A 23503-nucleotide genomic window follows, 5' to 3' on the forward strand; every position below is an offset into this window, starting at 1 on the left:
AATTGAATGGGCTGAAGTTGCTGCAGAAGCGGGCGCTGGCTATGATGACGCTAATGCATTGGCTTTGCCCTCACAAAAGCGTGCAACCAAAGTGCAATTGGATAAACAGCAACATGTGAAAATTCTAACGAAGAAGCAACGCAAACACTTGCAACAAATTGTGGACAAAAAGAAGAAGAAGGAAGGCGTAAGTATTCTTTAAACTCACTTTGAGCTATAAACATTTGAGTTGCATTTTCTTTTACAGCGCGCCGAACTGCTACAAGCGTTAGCTAGCGTGCAAGTGCCTGAGCAAGAGCTGAAGCAGTATACATCCATCAGTCAAGTGCAGACGGTGGGTGTGAAAAAGTTACAGACGCTTGAAGAGGTGTTGGCAAAGAAACAGCAGCGACAAACGGAGCAAAGTAGCAGCAAAGCAGTGGGAAAAATAAGCGCAATCAAAGGCGCTGCGAAACGAAAACTGCTTATAGAGGATGAGGAGGCTCTTGCAGCAAAAAGACGTGATCCTAATGTGGTCAGTCTTGAAGCCGATGAGGATAGCGAGAGTGATAGCGATAGTGAAAGTGAGAGTGACAGTGAAATGACGGAGAAACCAAATAATGAAATTATTAAAGAAAAGATTGATGATAGTAAAATAAAAACAGAGGAGCCAGAAGACATGCCTTCTACATCCACAAAAACTACAGATAAGGAGAGAGCTAATGACAGTATGGCAGCAAAACCTAAAAAACCTGAGGTACCAATGCGTACCACAGTCTACGTGCCCGTACATCGTGATGCAGAAGTGCAGGCAGCGCGCCTTAAGCTCCCCATCCTTGGTGAAGAACAAGAAATAATGGAAACGATTAACGAGAATCAAATCATAATAGTGGCTGGTGAAACGGGTTCTGGTAAAACTACACAAATACCACAATTTCTTTACGAGGCCGGCTATGCGCAAAACAACAAAATAATTGGTATTACTGAACCGCGTCGCGTGGCTGCCATAGCCATGTCTAAACGTGTAGCGCATGAAATGAACCTCAACGAACAAGAGGTGTCCTATCTGATACGTTTCGAGGGAAACGTAACACCACAGACACGCATTAAGTTCATGACGGACGGTGTGCTCCTGAAAGAGGTCGAAAGCGACTTTCTGTTGCGCCGCTATTCGGTCATCATATTGGATGAGGCGCATGAACGCAGTGCCTACACTGACATACTAGTGGGGCTGCTATCGCGCATTGTACCGCTACGGCAGAAACGCGGCGATCCACTAAAATTGATCATCATGTCCGCCACGTTGCGTGTGGACGACTTCATAGGCAGTCCGAAGCTTTTTAAATATCCGCCTCCGGTACTAAAGGTGGAGGCGCGTCAGTTTCCTGTCACAGTGCATTTTCAGCGACGTACGCCCACAGATTATCTGCAGGAAGCTTTCAAAAAGACAGCAAAGATACATTCGCAACTGCCTGATGGTGGCATTTTGGTGTTTCTAACGGGTCAGCAGGAGGTGAACACGCTAGTGCGTAAGCTGCGTCGCACTTTTCCATATATCAAAAAGGATGATGGAAAGAAAGGAGTGGAAAAGGATGGAAAAAATGGCGAACGCTCGAAAAAATCGGTCGAAAAAGACGACGATAAAGCAGAAAATAGTGCAGATAACTCCGGTAAACCCAAAGAAGAAACAGGGAAGATGGACGAAGCTGTGGAAGACAACACTGAGTTGCTTAGTGCGCGCGACGATGACGATTCTGACATTGAATTCGATATGAAACGCGCCATACGCAGCGTGAAGAAGTCGAAGAAGAAGTTCATGTCACAAATTGCGTTGCCGAAGATAAACCTTGACGACTACAAACTGCCCGGCGATGACACAGAAGCCGATTTACACGAAGCTCAAAATAGCGATTCCGAAGCCGAAATTGGTTCGGACAATACCGATGAGGACGATGCGGATGGCGATGAAAATACCGATGCGCATATAGCCGCTACCAAACAACCGCTATGGGTATTGCCGCTCTACTCGCTGCTCTCGCCTGAGAAACAGAGTCGTATTTTCCAACCGCCACCGGAAGGCTGTCGTCTTTGTATAGTCAGCACAAATGTGGCTGAAACGTCGCTAACAATACCCAATATTAAGTATGTCGTGGATAGCGGGCGTCAAAAGACACGACTTTACGATAAAATCACTGGCGTCAGCGCCTTCGTCGTCACGTACACTTCCAAAGCCTCAGCGGATCAGCGTGCTGGTCGCGCCGGTCGTGTAAGCGCTGGCCACTGCTATCGGCTGTATTCGAGCGCGGTTTACAATCACGATTTTATGGACTTTAGCCAGCCAGATATACAAAAGCGGCCGGTGGACGACCTCATGTTGCAGATGCGTTGCATGGGCATCGATCGCGTAGTGAATTTCCCCTTCCCCTCACCACCGGATACAGTGCAGCTGGAGGCGGCCGAACAACGCTTGGTTGTACTAGGCGCGCTGGAACGCATGGAGCCGCTTAAAGAGGGAAAGGAACTGCCACCGGCTGTCACCAAACTTGGTCAAGTCATTTCACGTTTCCCTGTTGCGCCGCGCTTCGGCAAGATGTTGGCGCTTTCGCATCAGCAACAACTGCTGCCATACACTGTCTGCTTGGTGGCAGCACTATCGGTCCAAGAGCTCTTGATGGAGGTGGGCGTAAGTGAACATGCGGAAGACGGTGACGACGGCAACACATTTGCGCGCAATAAGTGGCAGAAGAAGCGCATCAGTTGGGCTGCCACAGGCAATTACCAGTTGCTGGGCGATCCAATGGTGCTCCTGCGCGCTGTGGGCGCGGCAGAGTACGCAGGTTCACAAGGCAAATTATCACAGTTCTGCGCCGAGAATGGGCTGCGACCGAAAGCGCTGACAGAGGTACGCAAACTGCGTGTCCAACTCACAAACGAAATAAATTTAAATGTGACCGGCGTCGACTTGTGTGTTGATCCATCCATGGCGCCGCCTACTGACGCGCAAGCGCGCTTCCTACGACAAATTCTACTGGCCGGCATGGCTGATCGTGTGGCGCGCAAAGTGCCACTAACGGACGTGAGCGATAAGGAGGAGAGGCGTCGTCTCAAGTTCGCGTACAATTGCGCCGATATGGTGGAACCGGTTTTCATGCACTCTTCGTCAGTGCTGCGCACAAAGCTGCCCGAATGGGTGGTCTACCAGGAGGCGTATGAGACGCAGCATGGTGACGGCACGAAAATGTATATGCGCGGCATCACCGCCATCGAGCCGGAATGGCTGCTGCTCTACGCGCCATTACTCTGCAATATACGTGACATCAAAGAGGAGCCAATGCCGCGTTACAAAGATACGGACGGCAAGGTGTATTGCTTCGTAGACGCGACATTCGGGAAGGCGGGTTGGGAGCTGCCGCTTATCGAAGTGGAGATGCCGGCGGGCGAGAAGGCATACAGGTGCGCATGTAATTTCTCAATGCGCTTACTATTTTAATTTATAATTTGTATATTTACAGTTACTTTGGCGTTTTTCTGCTAGACGGTCAGGTTTGTCCCGCTTTGGCCGCCTATAAAGCGAAGCTGAAGGCCACGCCGCCCTCGCTGGTGAAGAGTTGGTCGAATCTAAATGAGAGCGTGGTGCGTTTCAAGCGCGCGCTCAACAACAAGCAAATAAATACGCGCGAGAAGCTGCTCGCGGAGTGGGCGCGCAATCCTAACTGTAAGTTTTGGACGTAGAAAATCGGGATAATTTATTTATTATTTAAAACATCTATACTTTTGTTGTAATATTTTCGCAGTTTTACTCGAGGAGTACCAGAACATGCTTTATGATGTCTCCATCGCGGAATTGTCGTCCAAGTGGCCGCCATTGGAGAGTTGAGCCAGCTGAAAGGATAGGCAATTGACCGCTTATCGTTAGTTATATGGAATATTTTTAACATTGCTTATTCTGTAAAATGCCTTCTCAGTTAAATATATAACGGAAATATAAAGTAAAACTGTTTTTCAAACTGTTCCCACTTTTTTCAAACTGAAAGTTCTATTTAAAAATGCAAATAATAAAATATAACAAAAACAAATTTATAAAAAATATCTAAAAAATATTTAAAAAATAGCTAAAACAAATATTAATAAATATAAAAAAATTAAAAAAAATATAAAAAAAATAAAAAAAAAATTAAAAAAAAAATATAAAAAAAAAAAAATTAAAAAAAAATTAAAAAAAAAATTAATTAAAAAAGGGTTTATTTTTAAATATAAGAAAGTGTTCCCAATTTTTTTTTAATCTCCTCGTTGAACCAAAATCATTTCGATAAACAATTTTATATTTTATTGGTTTATAAATTTTATATTTTTATTTTTATAGTTTAAATATTTTAACTATTCGTTTATGATATGCTTATGCTTTTTATTTATTTATTTGTTTATGCTTTTGTTGCTTTGAAGAGAAAAACACTTGTTATGCATTTTGTAATTAATTTCTTTAAAAAACAGTGGAATTTAATATTTGTTTTAATATACTTAATTTTAAACTTTTTTTTGTTTTTTTTTTTGGATTTTTTTAATTATATAATTTGTATACAAACAATTAGCGCAATGCCTTCGAAGAGAAAATATTGATTATATATATTTTTTATTTTGTTATTATTTTTTTTTTTTACAAAAGAGGAATTATTTAACAATTTGCGAGTCGCGTTTTGCTTGGCGGTGAAATTTTAAGATTATAAATATTACAATAAAGAGTGTATTATAGCATAGAGTTTAGTGTAGAGTTAGAGTGGAGAGAGTGGATAGTTGTGGAAATAGGCAAGTCACTTTTTAGTCTAAAAATAATACAGAAAAAAAATCCCTTTAACTTATTTTTTCTTCACTTTTTAGTTTTTTATATTGTTTTTTTCTTTTTTTTAAATAAAATTTTTAACAACTAATTTGGTTCAATTGGAATTTTTTCTTAACTGAAATTCTAAAATCTTTGAAATACCTAACAAAAAATTTTAATTCTTTTATTAATTTGTAAATTGTACATTTTGGTACTAAAATTTCGTTTATAATTTTTTTTTTTAATTTCTTGTTTTCGAAATTCTGGTTATAATTCTTATAAACATATTAGTTAGCAGTTTAGGATAGGCTATATATTATTTGGAAAAATACCAGTTTAATATTTCTATTATATATATGTAGGTATAAGTATGTATGTATGTAATAAAGTACAATAATTTGTGGAATCTCTTTGGGTTTTTGTATTAATTTTAATTTTTAACAATTTTAGCAATATTCGTCTTTGTATGTATGTATGCATGTATATATTTTTCAAGGATATTCAAGTATTGGCATACATTTGTGTGTATGTAAACGCGTACAAGTACATAAATTTATTTATATCAGCATACATATTTATATACATATAATGAATTGTTGTGAATAACATATTTATGTAAGTAACTTTTTCAAGGGCATATACAAATTGGTAGTTAATGGGTTAATATTAGGGTTAATCTTTCATACGATTCTTGCATTACACATACCTAATTTATATATTGATTATCGCGTAATTACACTAAAAGAAGCGCTGAACCGAAAACTGGCCTAAAAGATATTTTGCGAGTATCAAAAACGTCTTCAGGCATACGTAAGTAAATAAAAAACAAAAACATGAAATCAAAAAATCATAATAACTATGTTGTCCCAAAAAGTGTCCCAAAATTTTTGCTTGTCCCAAAACGGATAAATGTCTTCCGAAAAACATCTGAAAGGTTTTAAACACAAGAAAAACTTACTCGTAATCAAAATATTTTGTCCCAAAAAGTGTCCCAAAATATTTGTTTATCCCAAAACGGATAAATATCTTCAGAAAAACGTCTGATAGGTTTTAAACACAAGAAAAACTTACTCGTAATCAAAATATGTTGTCCCAAAAAGTGTCCCAAAATTTTTTCTTGTCCCAAAACGAGCAAATATCTTCAAAAAGTGAACTGAAATGTTTTAGATGCAAGCAAAACTTACTCGCAATCGAAATATGTTGTCCCAAAATTTTTGCTTGTCCCAAAACGGTAAAATATCTTCTGAAAGTGATCTTAAATATTTTAGAAACTTGCGCATGCCTGAATGCGTTCCTTTTTACAACTTCTGCACACAAATTACACTTCTTATTAGCTTTTCTTTGTATACTCTTTGCTCAGTTACTTGATGATTACAATATTTTCAAAATTTTAGTTTGCTTAATTCAATAGTTAATATTTTTATACAGCATACATATGTAATTTAACAACAAAATTCAACTATTTATTTAATATTACGTAAACTTCTGGGTAATTTGTATTTTGTAACTGCTTTTTGGCCCGCAAAAACAATTTGCAATCATTTGCTTAATCTTTCATGCATTTTTGTTTTTAGTATTTCAGCGTTTGCTTGATTTAAATGTTTTCTATATTATTTTTCGTTTCTTCTTCTTCTCTAGTAACTCGCTGTAGTTTTGCACGCCTGCTTTAATTATTATTTATTGTGTTCTCCAAATTTTATTTTTTACGCTTTAATATTTTTATTGTTTTCTTCTATATTTATTTCTGCTTATGTATTACAGTTAAGTGTAGAAAAAATCAGTCTAATATTTTAAGGCAACATGAGAGCTTTTTCCAATATTTTCTTGGTTTTTTCAAACTTTCTTCCTTCCTATAGCAATCATTAGTTCGTTTTAGTTTCCAAATGTTGAATGAATTTTCGCACTCTTTTTGTTCTACATGTGAGAAGCGGTGTGCTCTTTTTCATTTTTCTTGAGACAAATATTTTTTTCTATTAATGAAAATATTTTTTTCTATTAATGAAAAATATATATTTTTTTAATTAATGAAATTTTTATCCATTAACAATTATTTTTATTTTTTATGCTATTTTTTAAAAAGAATTCAGTTCTCAACATTTTGTTTATATCCTTTTGCTCTTTTGTGAGCAACGAAAACTTACAAGCCTGCAAACTTGTTCATAATTTTTAACAGTTGAAGCTACATTAGTTGCGTATTTTATTTACATAATTTTTATTTTTTTTTTATTTTTGTATTTTATTGTATTCAATCATTAAACTTCGAATTAGTAGATTTTTTTACTGTAATTATATTTTTTGTTCATAAATAAAGATAATAGTTTTTAACATACTAATTTATATAAATTTTTTTGTTTATATGTTTTTACGAATTTAACTTAATTGTTATTATTTTTTATGTATGTATGTACATGATTTAAATTTTCCTACATTAAATTATTTGTTTATCTACAAAAAAGTAATTTTATAGTGGAAATTAAAAAAAAAAATAAAAAGAAACCAAAAATAAAAAAAGGAAAAAAATAATATAAAAACAAAAAAAATAATAATAAAAAGTATATAAAATAAATTTAAAAAAATATTAAAAAATTTAAAAAAATATATAAAAACAAAATATATAAAAAAAATATATAAAAAAAATATAAAAAAAATATATAAAAAAAATATATAAAAAAAATATATAAAAAAAATATATAAAAAAAATATATAAAAAAAATATAAAAAAAATTAAAAAAAAAAAATTAAAAAAAAAGTTTAAATAAAAAAAAATTAAATGTATACACATATGTATGTATGTGTATTCTAAAAATAATTCCATAAAAAAATATTTAAATATTAGAAAAGTTATTTGTGATACTTTATTGTTTGAGAACTAAAATAAACTAGATGCCCACTTTTAAATACCTTGTACCTGCACCCAAAATATTTGAAAAATGTTACGATCTGCTGCAGAATATATAAGAATATTCAAGAAAAAAAAATGAATAAAATTAAAAAAAAAAACTTAAAAAAATTAATGAAATTAAACAAAAAATTAATTAAATTAAAAAATGTATAAAATTGAATTAAATACATATATAAACTTGAAAAAAAACTAACAAAATTAAAAAAGAATTAATAAAATTAAAAAAAAAAATTTGAATAAAATTAAGAAAAAAATAATAATAAAATTAAAAAAAAAATAATAATAAAAATAATAACATTAAAAAAACATATAGAATGAACAAAAATTAAATATGAAAAAATAAGAAAAAAGTTTACAAAATAAAAAAAACAATACCTTCATTGAAATTAAAAAAATTATATTAAAAATTAAAAAAAATTTTATTAAAAAGAAAATTATTAAATAAAAATGTATTAAAAAAAATTATAAAAAAAAAAATTATTAAAAAAAAAATGATTTAAAAAAAAAAAAATTAATAAAAAAAAAAATATAAAAAAATATTAAAAAAAATAAAAAAAAAAATAAATAAAAAAAAAATATTAAAAAAAAATATTAAAAAAAAATATTAAAAAAAAAATAAAAAAAAAAATATTAAAAAAAAAATATTAAAAAAAAAATATTAAAAAAGAAAATAATAAAAAAAAATGTTTAAAAAAATTTAAATTAAAAAAAAATTAAATTAACAGAAAAAATGACAAATAAAAAATTAAATTGCAAATAAAAATAGTAAGAAAATATAATTTCAAAAAAATAACCAAAAATATTTTTTGAGTGCAACTTTGAGAGTTCTAAAATCGTCATAGCAGCTTCAAAAAAAATATTAAAATTTGTCTACCTGTATGAATATAAAAAAAACAAATTTTAGATTTTTTAAATTATAAAAAAATTTGTTTTTTTTTTTTTTATCAGAAAGAGCTAATTTCGGTTTTCTTATGCGTGAGAAATTTTAAAAATATATGAAGAGTTTAAGGTATATAATTCTAAGAAAACATAAAAAAAAATATTAATAAAATGTTGTAAATACGAAAAATTATAAATAAACATTTTTTATTCCATAAAAAACTTTTTAATTTACAATTATTAATTTTTTTCACACTAGCTTAAATTAAATTTTGTGTCTCACTAATAAAACACAAAGAAAATAATATATGTGTTTATTGGTGTATATTTGAATGTGTACGTGTGTGTGTGTGAACAATTTTAACGCACCTTAGTTTGGCTTTTAAAAATTGTGTGTTTGTTCTATGCATTTTTGGCGTAACGGCTAAGGTTAAAACGTGTGTGTATATATAACGGTGTATGCATGCCTTCTATGCAAACATGTGTGTATGTGTGTATGCGCTATACTTATTACGTAGGTACAGTAGGAAGATTTGCAATTGCTCTAGGAATGAGTATGTATCTGTTATTATTCTGTATGAAGAATTATTATTAATTTTTTTTAGTTTTCAGTTTTTTGTTTTTGCTTGCCCTTAACAAATGCTGCACTTATGTATGTACATATGTATGTTTTCTGCTATGCAATATAACTTAATTTGCGCCTTCGTTATTTTTTATATTTGCTTTATCATAATTTTCTACAATTATTGATTTTATCTGCTTTTGTTTTGATTCTCTGCTTACGATTACAACAACCTTACATAATTACAAAAAAAAAACTTAAAATATACCAAATTAACACTAATTATCAATAATATGTATGTATGTAATTACAGTTACTTAGTAAATCCTACAAACGAGTGCTTGTTTCTGTTCTCTCTCAGTTTCTTTTGTTTTTGCCACTTCGGCGGCTATCAGCAGCCGCCGCTGTTTTGGCCATTAAATTCAACAACTTTTTAATTTTCATTCACGCTCCGCCTGGGCGAACCCGTCGGCTCAACAATTAAAAATGTACCGTATTAACGCTACATTGCCGTGCGGAATGCTCAGCAGCTGCTAAACGTCGCTGCATTCTGGCAGTGTTTGCTGCTCTAATTGCGCCACACAGGCCGCCGTTTGTGCTTCTGGCGCTGCCACACTTTCGCACTCCGGCTCCCCGCCCACATCATCCCTGCTGGCTGACGCATCACTCGGTGTAACTGCCGATCTTTCCTCGGCATCGTACTCCGCCAAGGCAGTGCCAGTTTCGTGCGTGTGCGGCGCCTCCGTCTCTTGCTGTTCACTGGGCGCGGGTTCTGGACTCAACTCTTCCGCGCGTTCTTCACGTTTCGCCTGCTCTGCCTGCTTCAGCTCGGCGTCTTTGTGCTCCGACATCATTTTCCACATATTGAAGAATTGTTCGCGCCGTTGCATTTCGTAGTTGAGCAGCTCGGCCTCATCCTCGGAGCTACTGCTACTCACTGCGCGCATTTGCACGTTGCCGCTGGTAATTGTGCCTGTCAACACTATCGCCGTCGCACCACTTACGCTCGCCCGTTCGCTGGTAGCGTCTAGCGGCGCGTGGTCTTCTACTTTTGCGACGTCGAACGTGTAAGTATCTACATCGGCGCCGGCGCCACTTAATACGCTGCTGCCCATCAGATGTGAGGTAGGAGACTCTAGACTGCTGCCCAGTATTGGTGTTAGTCCTTCGCCGCGTAGACGTTCGCGTTGCTGCAGCTGTAGCTCGTCCAATTCGTGGAGCTCGTGTTGCACGGAGCTTCGTCGCGCATTAACCGCGCGCATGGCGACCAAGACACCGGCCGCAGCAGTGGCCATTTCCTCTTCTTCACTGAGTCCATCATCACCATCACGTATCGCATCGTATTCACGTATGCCGAATTCGCCGACGGGTACATAGTAACCATTCATAGCCACCAGGTAAACCACGCGGCTGAAAGGCGAACGGAACAGTGGGTCGCGGTGTCCGGGCATCCAGAAGTGCACCACGTAGCCGACCATGCCGATGCAGGGCAGCCAATCCTTCCAAGCGGAACGACCACCTTTGGCACGCATTTCCTCGCTGGGCCAGAACATGTTAAAGCGGCGTCCGACATCGATGCGATCGAAAATCTGCGACGGACGTAAGAAACTATGTTAAGTCAATATTTTACAATTTCCTCACTTGTTACTTTACCTCAAAATCATCGATAATGACGACCTTCTTGTACAGTCCGATGCGCGGCACGTGTCCCGCTGCTGCTAAGGACGCCACCATATCAGCGCTGCTCGACTTTCCGCCCATCTCAGGCACGCCGCTGCGTTCGTTCGCGGCCAGCGCTGCCGCCGCCGTCAAACTGATCGGACCTTTCGACTTACGCGGATAGTCGCCAGGCGTCGTTATAATGCTGCCAATGCCGATGCTGCCCGATGAACTGGACATTTTGGTGTAGCGCGGACTGTTGCTGTTCGGCTGCAACTCACTACCACCGCCAGCATGGGGCTCCAACTGACGCGCCGATTCAGCAGATTTTGCAGTTGTCGTTGCCGCATTACCGCCGGTGTCTGCAGCATTCGCGCTGCCACTAGTGCTAGCAATGGGTAGAGTTACACGCCGTTCGCGCTCGACGCGTGACAGCGAATGCGATACGCGTATGCCGACTCCGCGTAATTGCTCTCGTTCACGTTCACGCTCGTGTTCTTGTTCGCGTTCCCGATTTAATAAACCGGCGAGCAGCGCAGGCTTAGCCGTTACCACAGGACAACGCCATAACGGTGTTACCACCGCGCCATCGCTGCCAAATTGCGTGCCCAGTGTGCCGGCAATACTGGTCGGTACGGTGACACCATGCACTGGCCGACATCCGAACATATTGCCCACCGTCAGCGTGTTATACAACGGCGCCGAGATGTAGATGGGCGCAATGTCAGCCCCTGACTCACCACTACCGGCGGTGGCGCTACCCATGCCGCCAGTAACGCCTAGACCGAGGTTCGAGGTCTCCATTGCCGAGCCCGAGCTGCAGCCTTGACGACAGCGCTCACGTATGCGATGCCACCAGTCCAAAACGTTCGATTTGATCGACTCCAGCGTGATGGCGCCGCCGATGACCTTGCAGAGTTGCTCATTTGTGTCCGCGTAAGAAGTGGTGAGCGGCGACACGTATATAGGGTAACCAATTGGTTGATCACAGCTTGAATTGATGATGTTGCGTAGCGCCTGTTTGGCATTTTGAATGCTGCCGCGCTCGGGATTGCGATTGCGCAAATAGATGAGCTCCTGCTGCTGCCCCGCCCATAGACCGCGTACGCATTCGCGATTAAGCTTGATGACACGGAAGCTGAGGAAACGCTTCGTCAGCCTGATTATGCGGTACTCGTCCGAACCGTCCTCCATTACATGACGCAAGGCTAGCAAGTTGGGCGCCCCTCTCAGCACAGCACTGCGCCAAACGGGATCTGCTTCGTGTGATATAACCAAATCATTGGCACACGTATCAATCGCCTCGTACAGCGCCTCCGGATAGTGAAACTCATCTGGATTTGAGATGTGATCTTGCTGCAGCTTCAGCGCCATCTTTACAGCCGGCGCCACCACAGCATGCAGCAACTCCATGTCGGCAAAAACCCACTCATCGCGCGGTGATTGTATGCGAAAATCGCCCTTAAACAACTGGTGCAAACCGTGCAAAAAGAACTCAACACCGGTCAGCGAGCTGTGCGAAGCGTTGGCCAACGAACGTCGTGCCAACAGCCCCAGTGCCAGACAGAGCGAAACTATCGGCGAGTCCTTTGTCACGCTAGGCACTTTTAATTTCAACAATGGTCGTTCGCAGTTGGTCTCCTCTGAGGCTGCGCGCTCGGTACCGCCGTTAGGTGCGTTCGTAGCGTTTGCACTAGCCGTCGGTGATGCCTCTTTACGCAGTGCTTTCAACGCCGCGGCACCAGCACCCACTGACTTACCGCGCATTTGCTGCCCCAGTGTGGGCATTTTAGCTGCGGCCGAGATGCTTGCGCCCACCGTCGCCGCGCTATTCGCAAAACCATTATCGAGTGGCGCATGCGCGGCTCCCACAGATATGTAACAGCCGCCCACGCCACTTAGACCCGGCGCCGACTCGGACGTCTGTCGCGAAATGTTAGCAAATGAGGGCGAAATAGCGATATGCTCCGAAGAATTCGTTGTGGTACTGCCGCTCATGGTCGCGCTCTTCTGCGGACGCGTGCGCAGCTGTTGTTGGGACTGTGATTTACTGGTGGTAGTGGTGGCGGTTGTGGAAAGGTTTGGCGTGCTCTTCGAGTCGTTATACGCACCACCGTTGTTATTGTTATTGGTGGTGGGTGTGTGTGGTGGTGGTGCGGGTGCCGCATTTGTTGCATTGCTGCCGTTAGTATTCGCCGTGGACGTTGGGGGATTCTGACTCTCTTTCCGCTTATCAAAGCAATAGTTGATCCAGCTTAGGTAAACATAACAGAAGCTGGAGCGCGTGATGCCAACAGCGCGAAAGTCGAAATCTTCATCGAGATTGTAGTTGAAAATGGGATCGAGATCCACAAACTGCCGACTGAGCGTATGTTGGAGCGCTTCCTGTATGGGCGCCGAGGCAAGCCATTGCTCCAGCTTGGGATTCTTGATCACGTAATAAATTATGCTCTGAAAAAATTCATATTAATGCCTGTTGTTGTTGTATGTAGGGCGACAATGACTTACCTTAATGTAATAGGTGATGAGCACCTTGCGATACTCGAAGACCTGCAGCGTGGCGCTCGCCAAGTTATCCGATATCGAGTAACCTTCGAGCACGTATTGCGCCGCGACCACTTGCCAGGCGAGCCAGCGCGTCGAGAACATGGCGTTCACGCTCAGCATGCGCGGCAAATGGCCCGGGTCGCAGCAGCAGCAGCCGTCGTTATCCTCCACATCCTCCGTTATGGCCTCCACTTCGCGTTGCTGGCAGTAAGTGCCACGAAATTCCAAGCCGCGCATCTGAAAGGTACACAGTCCGTTACCAAGCTCAATGATGTGCACCAGGCAGTTGAGGTAGTCTGAGGCGAGCACTAGTTGCGCGGATATTAAGACAATAAGTACGGTGAAAAATCATTAAAGCAAAAACACAAACAACTTACCAAAACAATCGCCTTGATTGACATTGCCCCAGCGACCCATCAGCAGGTCGCCGCACAGAGAGTGCTGCAGTGAGCGCGTCAAATGCTCATAGAAAATGCTGTTCAAATTGTTATCGTCCGCGCCCAGATTGCGCTCCAGCTGCGAACTCAAACGCGTATTGGAATGATCGATGCGACGCGTGTTGTAGTCGCGCTCCCAGAACTTTATGGGGCGCACGTAGGAGGTGAGGAAAATGGCGCTGCCAAGGAAGGGATTCAGCGGCGTGGAGAGTATGGCTGAGACGCCGGCCTGCAGGAAGAGCATTGCCGAGTGCGGCACGCTAAATGGTTGGGCGAATGCGTGGAATGCCGAACCCCACGTGATTTGCCACGGCGCGATGTAGGTAACGATGAATTGTAGCTACGCGGCGAGGGTGAATAAAAAAAGAGTTCTTTTTAGTTAAGATATCACACGGCAGCGCATGGGCGGCTGGCTTACCTTAAGTAGAAAATCACAGCACTTGCGGAAGGCCAACGACATGAAAAAATAGTCGATGAGGAACGTCTCACTTGCGAAGGCGAAGTCGTAGCGAAAGCACAGAACGGTGAACATCACAATCAGATACTGATTTGTCGGATCCGAATACGCGTTGCGAATCACTAATGAAAACAAACAAGTTAAATAAATTATTTCTCGTTAAAATCGCCGTCTGTCAACACTCACGTTTCAGGGCGCAAACCGCCACAATCAGCGTGCCCCAGGCTATGCCGAACTTGTTGGCAATTATCTGCGCGTCCGCGGTTACAGACGAAATGACCAGCAACGGAAACATCACGTTCCGCTCCAGCATGCAGAGGTAGATGTAGACCTTCTCGAACCACATCACCTTTGGCGCATGCGCCACCTCGAACTGTCCGTATTCCTTCTGGCGCAGCAGCGGTCGCGCAAAGCAGAGCCAAGGCATGTGCTTGCGCATCTGCGGTATGATGTAATGTAGTAGCAGACCCAAGCCGCCTGTGAAGGCGTAGAGCACGATGTTCAGATCCGGCTGCAAAACCGTGAAGACGGTGCTGCAGTGTAGACCGAAGACAACCACCGCCAGCAGCGTGGTCACTACAAGATCATTCTTAAGCCGCATATTCACTGTAGCCTGCAGCTTCTTAGGCAGCGGATCGGGCGAGTCGTTGTCGTTGTCCACATTCGCGCTGCCGGCGTTCGTTGGCATGGCGGTGGGCTCGACGTCGGCGCAGACGCCACCCGCAGTCAGCGTGGACATGTCGCCGGGGTTGGTGGTCGAGGAGCTGGACATTTTGTCTTCCTCATCGGCGGCTTGTTGTTGTGCTTCAGCATCTACGTCCGCTTCAACCGACTTCGATCTTACGGCGTCCCCAGGAGTTATTGATGTCGGCTGTGCAGTTTCCTTCGTGCCAACGCCCACATTTGACGCATTTGTTGGGGTCGTGACGGTCGCGTTCGCCGCATCGACCACTTCGTTTTCAAGCAATTGTGTGGGTTGGTTCTCTCCAACTGGCGCCGCGTCGTGCACGCTTTCAGCGCCTGTCATAAGCGCGCCGCTACCGTTCACCACCGACACGAAGGAGTTTGAGGTGGTCATGCCCTTTCTGTTGCTTGACTGAGTTTTAGCAAGCGTTTGACTGCTACTCGCCAATGACGAAGCCTTTGACTTGCTGCTCTTGCCCTCAATTTCGATGTTTATATGTTCGAGTGCGGCGCGTTCGCGAATCTCTGCCGTGAGCTTTTCATCCAGTGCAGACATTTCGATCTGTTCATGTGCGCGTGCGCTGGTGCTTTTCGTGCGTCCTTTCAGTGTTGTGTTTGTGGTGAGTTTCTGGCTACTCGCCGCGCTGCCGTCGATGGTAGCGGCGCTCAGCTCGTCCTCATCGTCATCGTCGTGGTAAGTGCTGACAATGCAGTTCTTGATGAGCGCCCACAAATGGCTGAAGTCGCTGGCGGAGCGCGACAGGTGGTAGCCGAGCGGCACGAGTATGGCGCAGAAGAGCGAGAACACTATGAATTGTGTACCGCGTTCTTCAGCGAATGCGCTGTAGAGTGGACCGTAGAGCAGCATAACGCCGAGTATAGAGCGCAGCACGCAGAGAAAAGAGCCTGGCGCGGATGAGTAACGAAGTAGAAAAAAAGAAGATAAGAGAAAAAAATATAATAATAACTTACCCAGTAGACTACCCGCTGCATTGCCGCCGAAGACGTGCATATCTATTTGCTCCAGCAGATACATGAGAAAGGTGTTGATCTGCGGAAAGAGCCCTAACGAGAAGATTATCGGGAAGCACAATAGGAACACGTACATCACTTGCAGCACTGTCGCGGTCAGCACAAGCGGTGAATAGCGTACGCCGAAGAAGCTCAGCACTGCCGGCGCCACTGCCTGTTGTTCATACTCTCGTTTCAGGCGCTCGCAAAGCAAGAGTATGCCGCTGCATATGCAGAAGTATATAGCGCGCGAGTAAGCCACGGTCTTATTGAAGCCGTGTATGGGTGAGGCCGCATCCGGCTGTACGCTCTTTACCAGCGAGTACTGTGCGCTCGCTATAACGGCGCAAAATAGGAACGCAAACAGATCTTTGTAGTAGCCCAGCTGCAGTATCGTGGCGCCGAGATAGGCAACCAACGCGGAAAGCAACACTGACAACATTATGTGCAGCCAATGTAGGTCCCGATCGAACAGCGCTAAGAGTTCTAAGCGGTCCATGGAGATCTTGAATTCATGCTCATAGCCACAACATTTGAAACGGTACTTGTAGTAGCTCTTTGGCGCTATCGGCTTTTCAGCTGACAAGGGGAAGGATGGACGAAAGTAACTCTCTATGGGACGGCCATTCAGTAAACGGGTGCCAGTGCCAGTGTTATTGCTTCCACTACCAGAGCGCGTCTGTGAAGAGCGCTGTTGACCTTCGTCGTTGAGCACATTTATGAGTCCCTGTATTGAGAGTCCAGCTCCGTTGTATACTGTGCGTGCGTTCAACGACGAGGAGGCGACCACAACGCCGAGCGGTGGATGTAGGTTGCGTATAGGCGCTGTTGTAGCGCCCGACTGACTACTCAATTGCGCTGATTGCAGCTCATGCGCATGCGAGAAATCACCTATGGAGGAGTTGCCTGGCTCGGAAATTTGTTTTGAGTTGCGCCGCGCCTTGTCGCGGTAGTACATGCGCTCCGTCAGCCAAAGGCTATCCGTCGAGGTGGCTGGGTAGGTGTTGAGCGCCTGTATGGCGTCTTGGTAGAATTGAAAATGCGCGCTGGACATATTGGCGGTCGCAGTTGAGCAGCCGCCGGCACCGGTGCCGACGACGTTGCTTGACGCACCTGTTGCCGCGCTGCCCGCTGTAGCGTATCCCTGTTGTGTGGCTTCAGGACGCCCATGTTCAGTCATCAGCCAAAGCATTTTATGTATGTCCGCGGAAAACGAATCGGCACTTATGCTGCGCGATGATGTGGAAGACGAAGTGCGCGAAGCAGCTTTCGAGGTAATGCTATGCTGCGCGTTGTATGGCACCAGCGACATCTCATTGTTTGTGCTAGTCGCACCGTTGCTGCCGCCGCGTCGTTTGTGCAGCTGTGAGCCGCCGCCGCTGCCGTTTACAGTCTCATTTACTTCCCGGTATTTAACGACCTTTGGAATAGCGCCTAGGTTCTTGCTGCCACTCGCGCCCGCGCTTGTTGTTGGTTTTTTCCCACATTCCAAACCCTCCTCTATATCTTTGTTCGCTTTCTGCGGTTCCGCCTTTGCTTTGGGAGGCGCGACGTTAACTGCCGCCTCCATGCCCGCCAGCAACATGTCTTTTGAACTGGCGCTAACCTGCTCGCAATCACTAGAAGGGCAGCCGGAGTCACCCTCGCCGCGTGCAGCATGTTGCGGGCGCATTTCGTAGGCGTGTTGTGGCGCGCCAACGCTGACGTGGTGTCCGGCTATATTTTTGTGCTTCTGCAAAGCCGATATCTCCATGTACATGTCCTGCTCTGCGGCTTTATTTTTACTGGCGCTATGCTGCCAGGATTTTCCGCTGAGCAGTGGCGAGCGCGAGCCGTTGTTGTCCGTCTCCGAATCCGTGGAATGTAGACGTTGACGTAATGTTTGCGAAGTCGAAGGCTGTTCGTCATCCAGCGCAGGCGCAACTGCGGCATGTACTGTAGGCGAGCGTAATGACTGGCGTTGCCTTGCCGCGGGCTCATCAACTTCGTCCTCACTATCAGCCGAATATACATGCGCCTTACGATTGTTTTCCGCCGCCGAACGTTTCAAATCCTGCTGTATCTGCTCTAGTCCGTTGAGTATGTGGTCAAAATCATCCGTAAAATCTGTCTTTGGCTGGTTGGCTGAGGCCGGCTGGCACACGACGGATTTCAGTTCAGCGTTGCCCAAACCATGCTCCAAGTCGTCATCAAAGTCTTTGAACTCGTCGTCTTCGTCGTTGTCTACCTCGTCGCCCAGTATATCACCCACATCCGATTCGGCGCTGTGGTGGAGACAGCCCAACGCTTTGCGTCTATGACGCATCGGTACATCATCTACTTCATCATCGACATTATCAACTTCGTCGTCATCCAGATCATCCAGCTCAATGTCATTTTCCTCATTGCCTTCCTCTATGCCTTCTACATCTTCGTCCTCATCTTCATCGCCACAATCATCAGCTTCCATATCGTTCAATTCCAATGCGCAATCGCTACGTTGCGTTGCTACATCCAACGACGAGGCGCGCTCATCCGACTGTTCGACAATGGGCGATACGGGCTCAATCAGCGCCGTGGTCGAGCCGCTTGTTCCGAAATTTAAGCTGCTACTGCCGCCACTACTGCTACTCGCGCCACCAAAGCTGCCGCCGAACTTCGGACACAAGTTTAGGTGCGGATTGCGTACTAGACATTTGCTGGGCGGTGGTAGCAGTGCGGATTGCGGATTTTTTATCATTTGCTGGCCGTTTATCGCCTCCACGCTGTTGGGGTGAGGACTGAGGTTCGAGACTGAGGGACGCGGGCAGGAGATCTCTAGCGCGGCACTCTTAATGCGGCGTACAGTCGGCTGCTGGCCGGACGCCAACGCAGCAGCGGCGGCCAAAGCGTTTGAGTGCGCATGATTCGGGGCACCTACACCGCCAGCGCCGCCTTTATATAGTGCGGTGGCATTGGAATGTCGGCGTCTTTTCATGCCGCTGCCACTATTACCCGCACTCGATTTCGCGTTACCTACGGGCAGTTGCAGCGCCGACATGGTGCTGCTGGAGTCTTTGCGTATGTTGACGACGCCATGGTGGTGGTGATGATGTGGCGTGCGGTAGAATTGCTGTTGATACTGCGCGAATTGTGCGTTAAACGGCTGCTGCTGCTGTAATAGAAACCCAGGACGATTCGATTTGCGGCCATCCAATTGTTCGATGCCAAAATCCGATTTCGTGTAGCTGTCATCGTCGATGTAGACATCGGAGGATGAGCCTGCGGTACATAAATAATCTTGTATAAACACACACTAAACAGTCACAACTGTATACTAACCTAGTATCCACGGCTGCAGAACACGCGCGCGCGTGTCCACATGCCCCGACATGCCGCTTGCGCTGCCGCCTAGACCATCCATCTCCATATCATCGCCATCCAAGATGTCACCGCCTATCGCCGCCAATGCGCTGCTGCTGCTGGCGCCACTGGACACATGGTGCGGCTGATGCTCGTGGTGAATGGGCAGGAAGAGACTACGATTTTGTTGTTTCATGCGCTCTTCGTGCGTTTCGGAGCTGCGATGTCGCTGCAAGCGCGTGCCCTTAGCAGACGACAGCGCAAGGGGCGCGTTCAGTGCAACACTACCTGTTGCGCCGCTGAAGCCAGAGGAACTCGACATATTCGTTGTTGCCGTTGGCGTTGCGTTAGCACTTGTGAGCGCCAACGTGGTCGTGGCGTTAGTCGTTGTGGCAGTTCGTTGTGTGGCAGCGCCTATTGCAATGGTGCCCAGCGCATTGTGCGTCGTCTTCGATGCCGAGGCAGATTTGGTCGCCACAGCGGCATTGACGTCTTGCGGATGCAAAAAGTTGTCATTACAACGCGCAGTGGCGCTCGCCGCTATTGTATCAGATTGATTGCGTATCAGTTTGTTGGCCAAGCACGATTCGGCGGCAGCGTCTAAGCTGCCTTGACGTTCTAGACGTCGTCGCTGATGACGTCGCTTGAATTCTTCAGATGACTTACGTAGTAGGTGTGGCATGTGGCGTGCGGTGACATTGTTGGTGGCTGTGCTATTGATGGCGCCGGGCTTTAAAGTGCTGCTATGGTGTGCGGTTATGTCGGCGTTGCTCATATGTTCACTTTCGTGCTCCGGATAGACGCTGAGTGCACCAGTGATGGGCGCATTTGTCGACCGTATGGATTTTGTGACGCTAACGGAACCGGCAAGTGACTGTTGATCTTGTTGGCTATTACCAGAGACTAGCGAAGGGGGATAGAACAGCATTTCGATGGATTCCGAACTGTTCTTGCGATGTACGTCCACCTTGAGGTCTGCGCTCATATTTATAGAGAAACTTCATATAATTCTTTGAGATGTTTTATAATTTTCACGTAACTCACCAATTATGCTATTTACATTTTCCATGGACATCATGCTGTTCTCCTCGCTTGCTTCATTTATCGCCTGTTCCACGGAATTGTGTGAACCATCGTTGCGCATCACCTTCATTTCGATGCCCGTCTCATTTTCGCTACAAGTAAGTGCAAATATATAACTGTACAAACAATAGCCTACACTAGATAACGAAGTACAAAAGATAGCAGCTAGTTGCCAAATAAGGCAGGATGCTGCTTCACGCGTCGTTTTTTGTTTATAAACAAACAACACGCCACGCCATGCTATTTCTACACACATACGCGCGTGTATGCATACTATTGTTAGGGGGCGCACACCCACTCGCAATGCACGGCGAAGTTCATAATCCTTTCTCACCTATGCCTTCGGCCAACCAGCAACGCCACTCGTTTATAAACAAATATTCCTGCAATCGCGCATACATACATACATGCTTGAGAAAGTATTTACAACAATGCACGTGGCCTTGTTGCCTTATTTCAACTTTCTACCCATCAAACTACTGTCAGCTGGTGCAGACCTATACATAAACACTCATGCTTGACACCTGAAGGGAGGCGATTCTTTGCATTTGACAAATTTCAATATGGCAAAGCTTGAATTTTCCGGACGCCAAGGTCACTAGGTGTCATAATTTATTTAATCATTAATAATCATCGCAAATATAATATATTTTTAACCACTTTAAACGCAAAATTTATGAAGCTTAAATCAAAGGTCTAAGGCGGCGATTTATAGTTGAAACAATTATTTTTTAGTTATGGTTTCTTTGTTTGATTCACATACTCGAGAGCTTTGACCTGCAATTTAGCAATATCATTCATGCTCAATTTTTTTCACAAGCAGCAGTGGTACAACAACAAATTATTAAACAAATGCAAATATTATAAGCATTGTGAGTCATTTCAAAGCAAATGAATACTAAAGACACGATCGACACTTATCGTCACTTTTGTTGTTGTTGTTATCAGTAATGTGAACGTTGTATGAATAACTTGAGACGCTTAATTGTTTCCAATTAAAAGGGTCTTCGGTGTGAGGTATTTTTAAGCTTTTCAATATTGATATTGTGATTTTCTGTAATATATAGCACTTGTTGGGAAATTATTTACTGGCAACAATGCAACTTAGTATATAAGAATATAGCACACCACAAATTATTGACGCCAACTTTACATGGTATTGAGATATTTTTCGCTTTATCAGCATTCACCATTTTTTATTTAAAGTTTCGATGGAATCATGCGTGCTTTTATTTTATGCGGCTTTGTTTTATATTTTTTTTTATTGCTTATTTTGAATCAGTGAGTTTTGTTTACTGCATTTAAAATAATTTTAAACTCATTTTTGCACAAAACTACGCACATACTCATTTTCAATACACACTTTTGTTTATCAGAATGACCGCTACGGTTGCCTTTATATTTACTTTCACTACACTACATTGCTTGCGGTTACACTCACCGTGGTTCCATTTCCTTGGTGATTTTGAAGAATGGATTTTTGAGATTCGCCTCCGACATGGTTTGTGCTCGGTCGTAGAGCCGATGCAATGCCATATTGGCTAGTTTCACCAGCAATATGGTGAAACTTGTGAGTGTGCAGTAAATACACCATGTTAGCCAAGTACTTGGAAAATACTGCAACAAATTAAATCAAATAAGTCTGAGTTTATAAACAATGGCATTGGTGGGCGTGACAACAGCGGTGCTAGCGTCTGAGGAAGGCGTGATGGCGCGCCACTTTAAAAACAATGTTGTTTTATTTGGCACGGGTGCGTCAAATACTATGCTATGGCATGTAAATAGCGAACAGCCGGTGCGATTTACTAAATCGCTTTTCTCGCATTTTTTGTTTTGTTTTGATTAGCATTGATGTATCGCATTTTGTGAGTGACGCACAATGCTGCCTTGACGCCGTTTTGCCAAACACCCAATTGCTGCGTCGGCGCCCGTTCTCAATGCCAAACATAGTTGCATTCGAAATACATACCAGATACGTGACAAACGGTGAACACAGCAGGTACAACCAGAGATACAGGTGCACCACATTACAGAAGACGCCCTGATGTGGATCGTAGAACCAGCCACCGGTCAGTGAGGCCCACACTCCCTGGCGCAATATCTCCAAGGTTTGTGAACCCATGGCAAACTAACAGTCATCTCCTATACAGCCTGCCAAAGTCCAGTGGCAAAGATGTCGTCTGTAAGCTTGCTGCCAAATGAAATGCACATGTACATGCGTATGTGTATTTTGGCAGGCAGTAGGTATGAATGGCGCGAGTTAATGCGCTGTGTAAATGTACGTATGTCACAGGTGTGCAATGGATGAGCTGTTCGTGTGTAGGGGGCGGTACGGGTTGTGATTTGGCGTGTTGCAACCGACCACAACCACGATGATGGGTGTTGAAGACGACGTCTCTAAAAGCAACGAAGACAACGTTTGCGATTCCCTTGAAGTTTCACGGTCAAAATTATACGAGTTAAACGCTCAGTCGTTAAATATGTTGTGTGTTGCTGAAATGTACAAACAGGAAGCGTATGTGGTTTTCCACAAGCGCAACTTGACAATCTGCCGCTGCTGACGTTGTTTGTAGTCGCCGCAGAGCAATAATATATGTAAAGTTATTTGTACACCACTGCTTTTACAGAACTCGATTGTGTGCGTTGCTTCTTTAACGACTTTACACAATTTTCACTTCAACGCATGGACAATTTTTCAATCTATACTTTTATTTGTATTATGGCCTTAATTTGCTTTGCCATTTGCTATTCGCTACGAGTATTTTATACTAATTTTACTTTTTTACGGATGCAGCTCCTTCAAGGTTTCAGTTTAATTTTTTCTCTGCTTGCACTTTGTTCCATATTTTTGCTTAGTTCGAGACGCTAGCAAATGATATCGATGCTTAACCGATTGATTGGGCAGTTAATTGTGCTACCCAATTACAAATTTAAGATTTTTTCGCGTGAAAATTTTCCTTTATTTTTTTTCGCGTTGAATTTCTCTGAATAATGAAACGTCAAAAACAGTCCCTACAATGCTGCTTCTTACTTCCTAGCATAGCTCACAATGAATTACGGCGTTGCTTCTTCTTGGCAAAGACCAAGTCACAATAGTGGAACTTATGTCTACATAGGGTTATAAAATATGGCAAGACATATTTGTATTGGTTTATTCACCAAAGCT

At 43.2% G+C, this 23503-nt stretch overlaps 2 protein-coding genes across 2 annotated transcripts; one reads left to right on the forward strand and one right to left on the reverse strand.

Annotated features, from left to right (window-relative positions):
* Positions 1 to 3986, forward strand: LOC105230427 (probable ATP-dependent RNA helicase kurz; the record flags this gene model as incomplete). The annotated part of the gene is given in 4 exon segments (XM_049454865.1): positions 1 to 187; positions 248 to 3432; positions 3492 to 3694; positions 3774 to 3986. Coding segments are annotated over 4 exon segments (3658 nt in total), but the record flags the coding sequence as incomplete, so codon positions are not given.
* A 4771-nt stretch (positions 3987 to 8757) lies between these two features.
* On the reverse strand, positions 8758 to 23365 carry LOC105230428 (protein pecanex). The gene is made up of 11 exons (XM_011211186.4): positions 22307 to 23365; positions 21779 to 21954; positions 20299 to 20429; positions 19234 to 20229; positions 15895 to 19173; positions 14425 to 15828; positions 14200 to 14360; positions 13722 to 14121; positions 13306 to 13652; positions 10792 to 13248; positions 8758 to 10727 (listed from the first exon to the last, which is right to left on the reverse strand). The coding sequence occupies exons 1-11, from the start codon at positions 22457 to 22459 to the stop codon at positions 9672 to 9674; spliced, it is 10560 nt and encodes a 3519-aa protein (XP_011209488.2). The 5' UTR covers positions 22460 to 23365; the 3' UTR covers positions 8758 to 9671.
* Between the last annotated feature and the right edge of the window lie 138 nt (positions 23366 to 23503).

The sequence above is a fragment of the Bactrocera dorsalis genome, chromosome 4 (assembly GCF_023373825.1).
Source record: "Bactrocera dorsalis isolate Fly_Bdor chromosome 4, ASM2337382v1, whole genome shotgun sequence".
In the NCBI taxonomy this organism is placed as follows: Eukaryota; Metazoa; Arthropoda; class Insecta; order Diptera; family Tephritidae; genus Bactrocera; species Bactrocera dorsalis.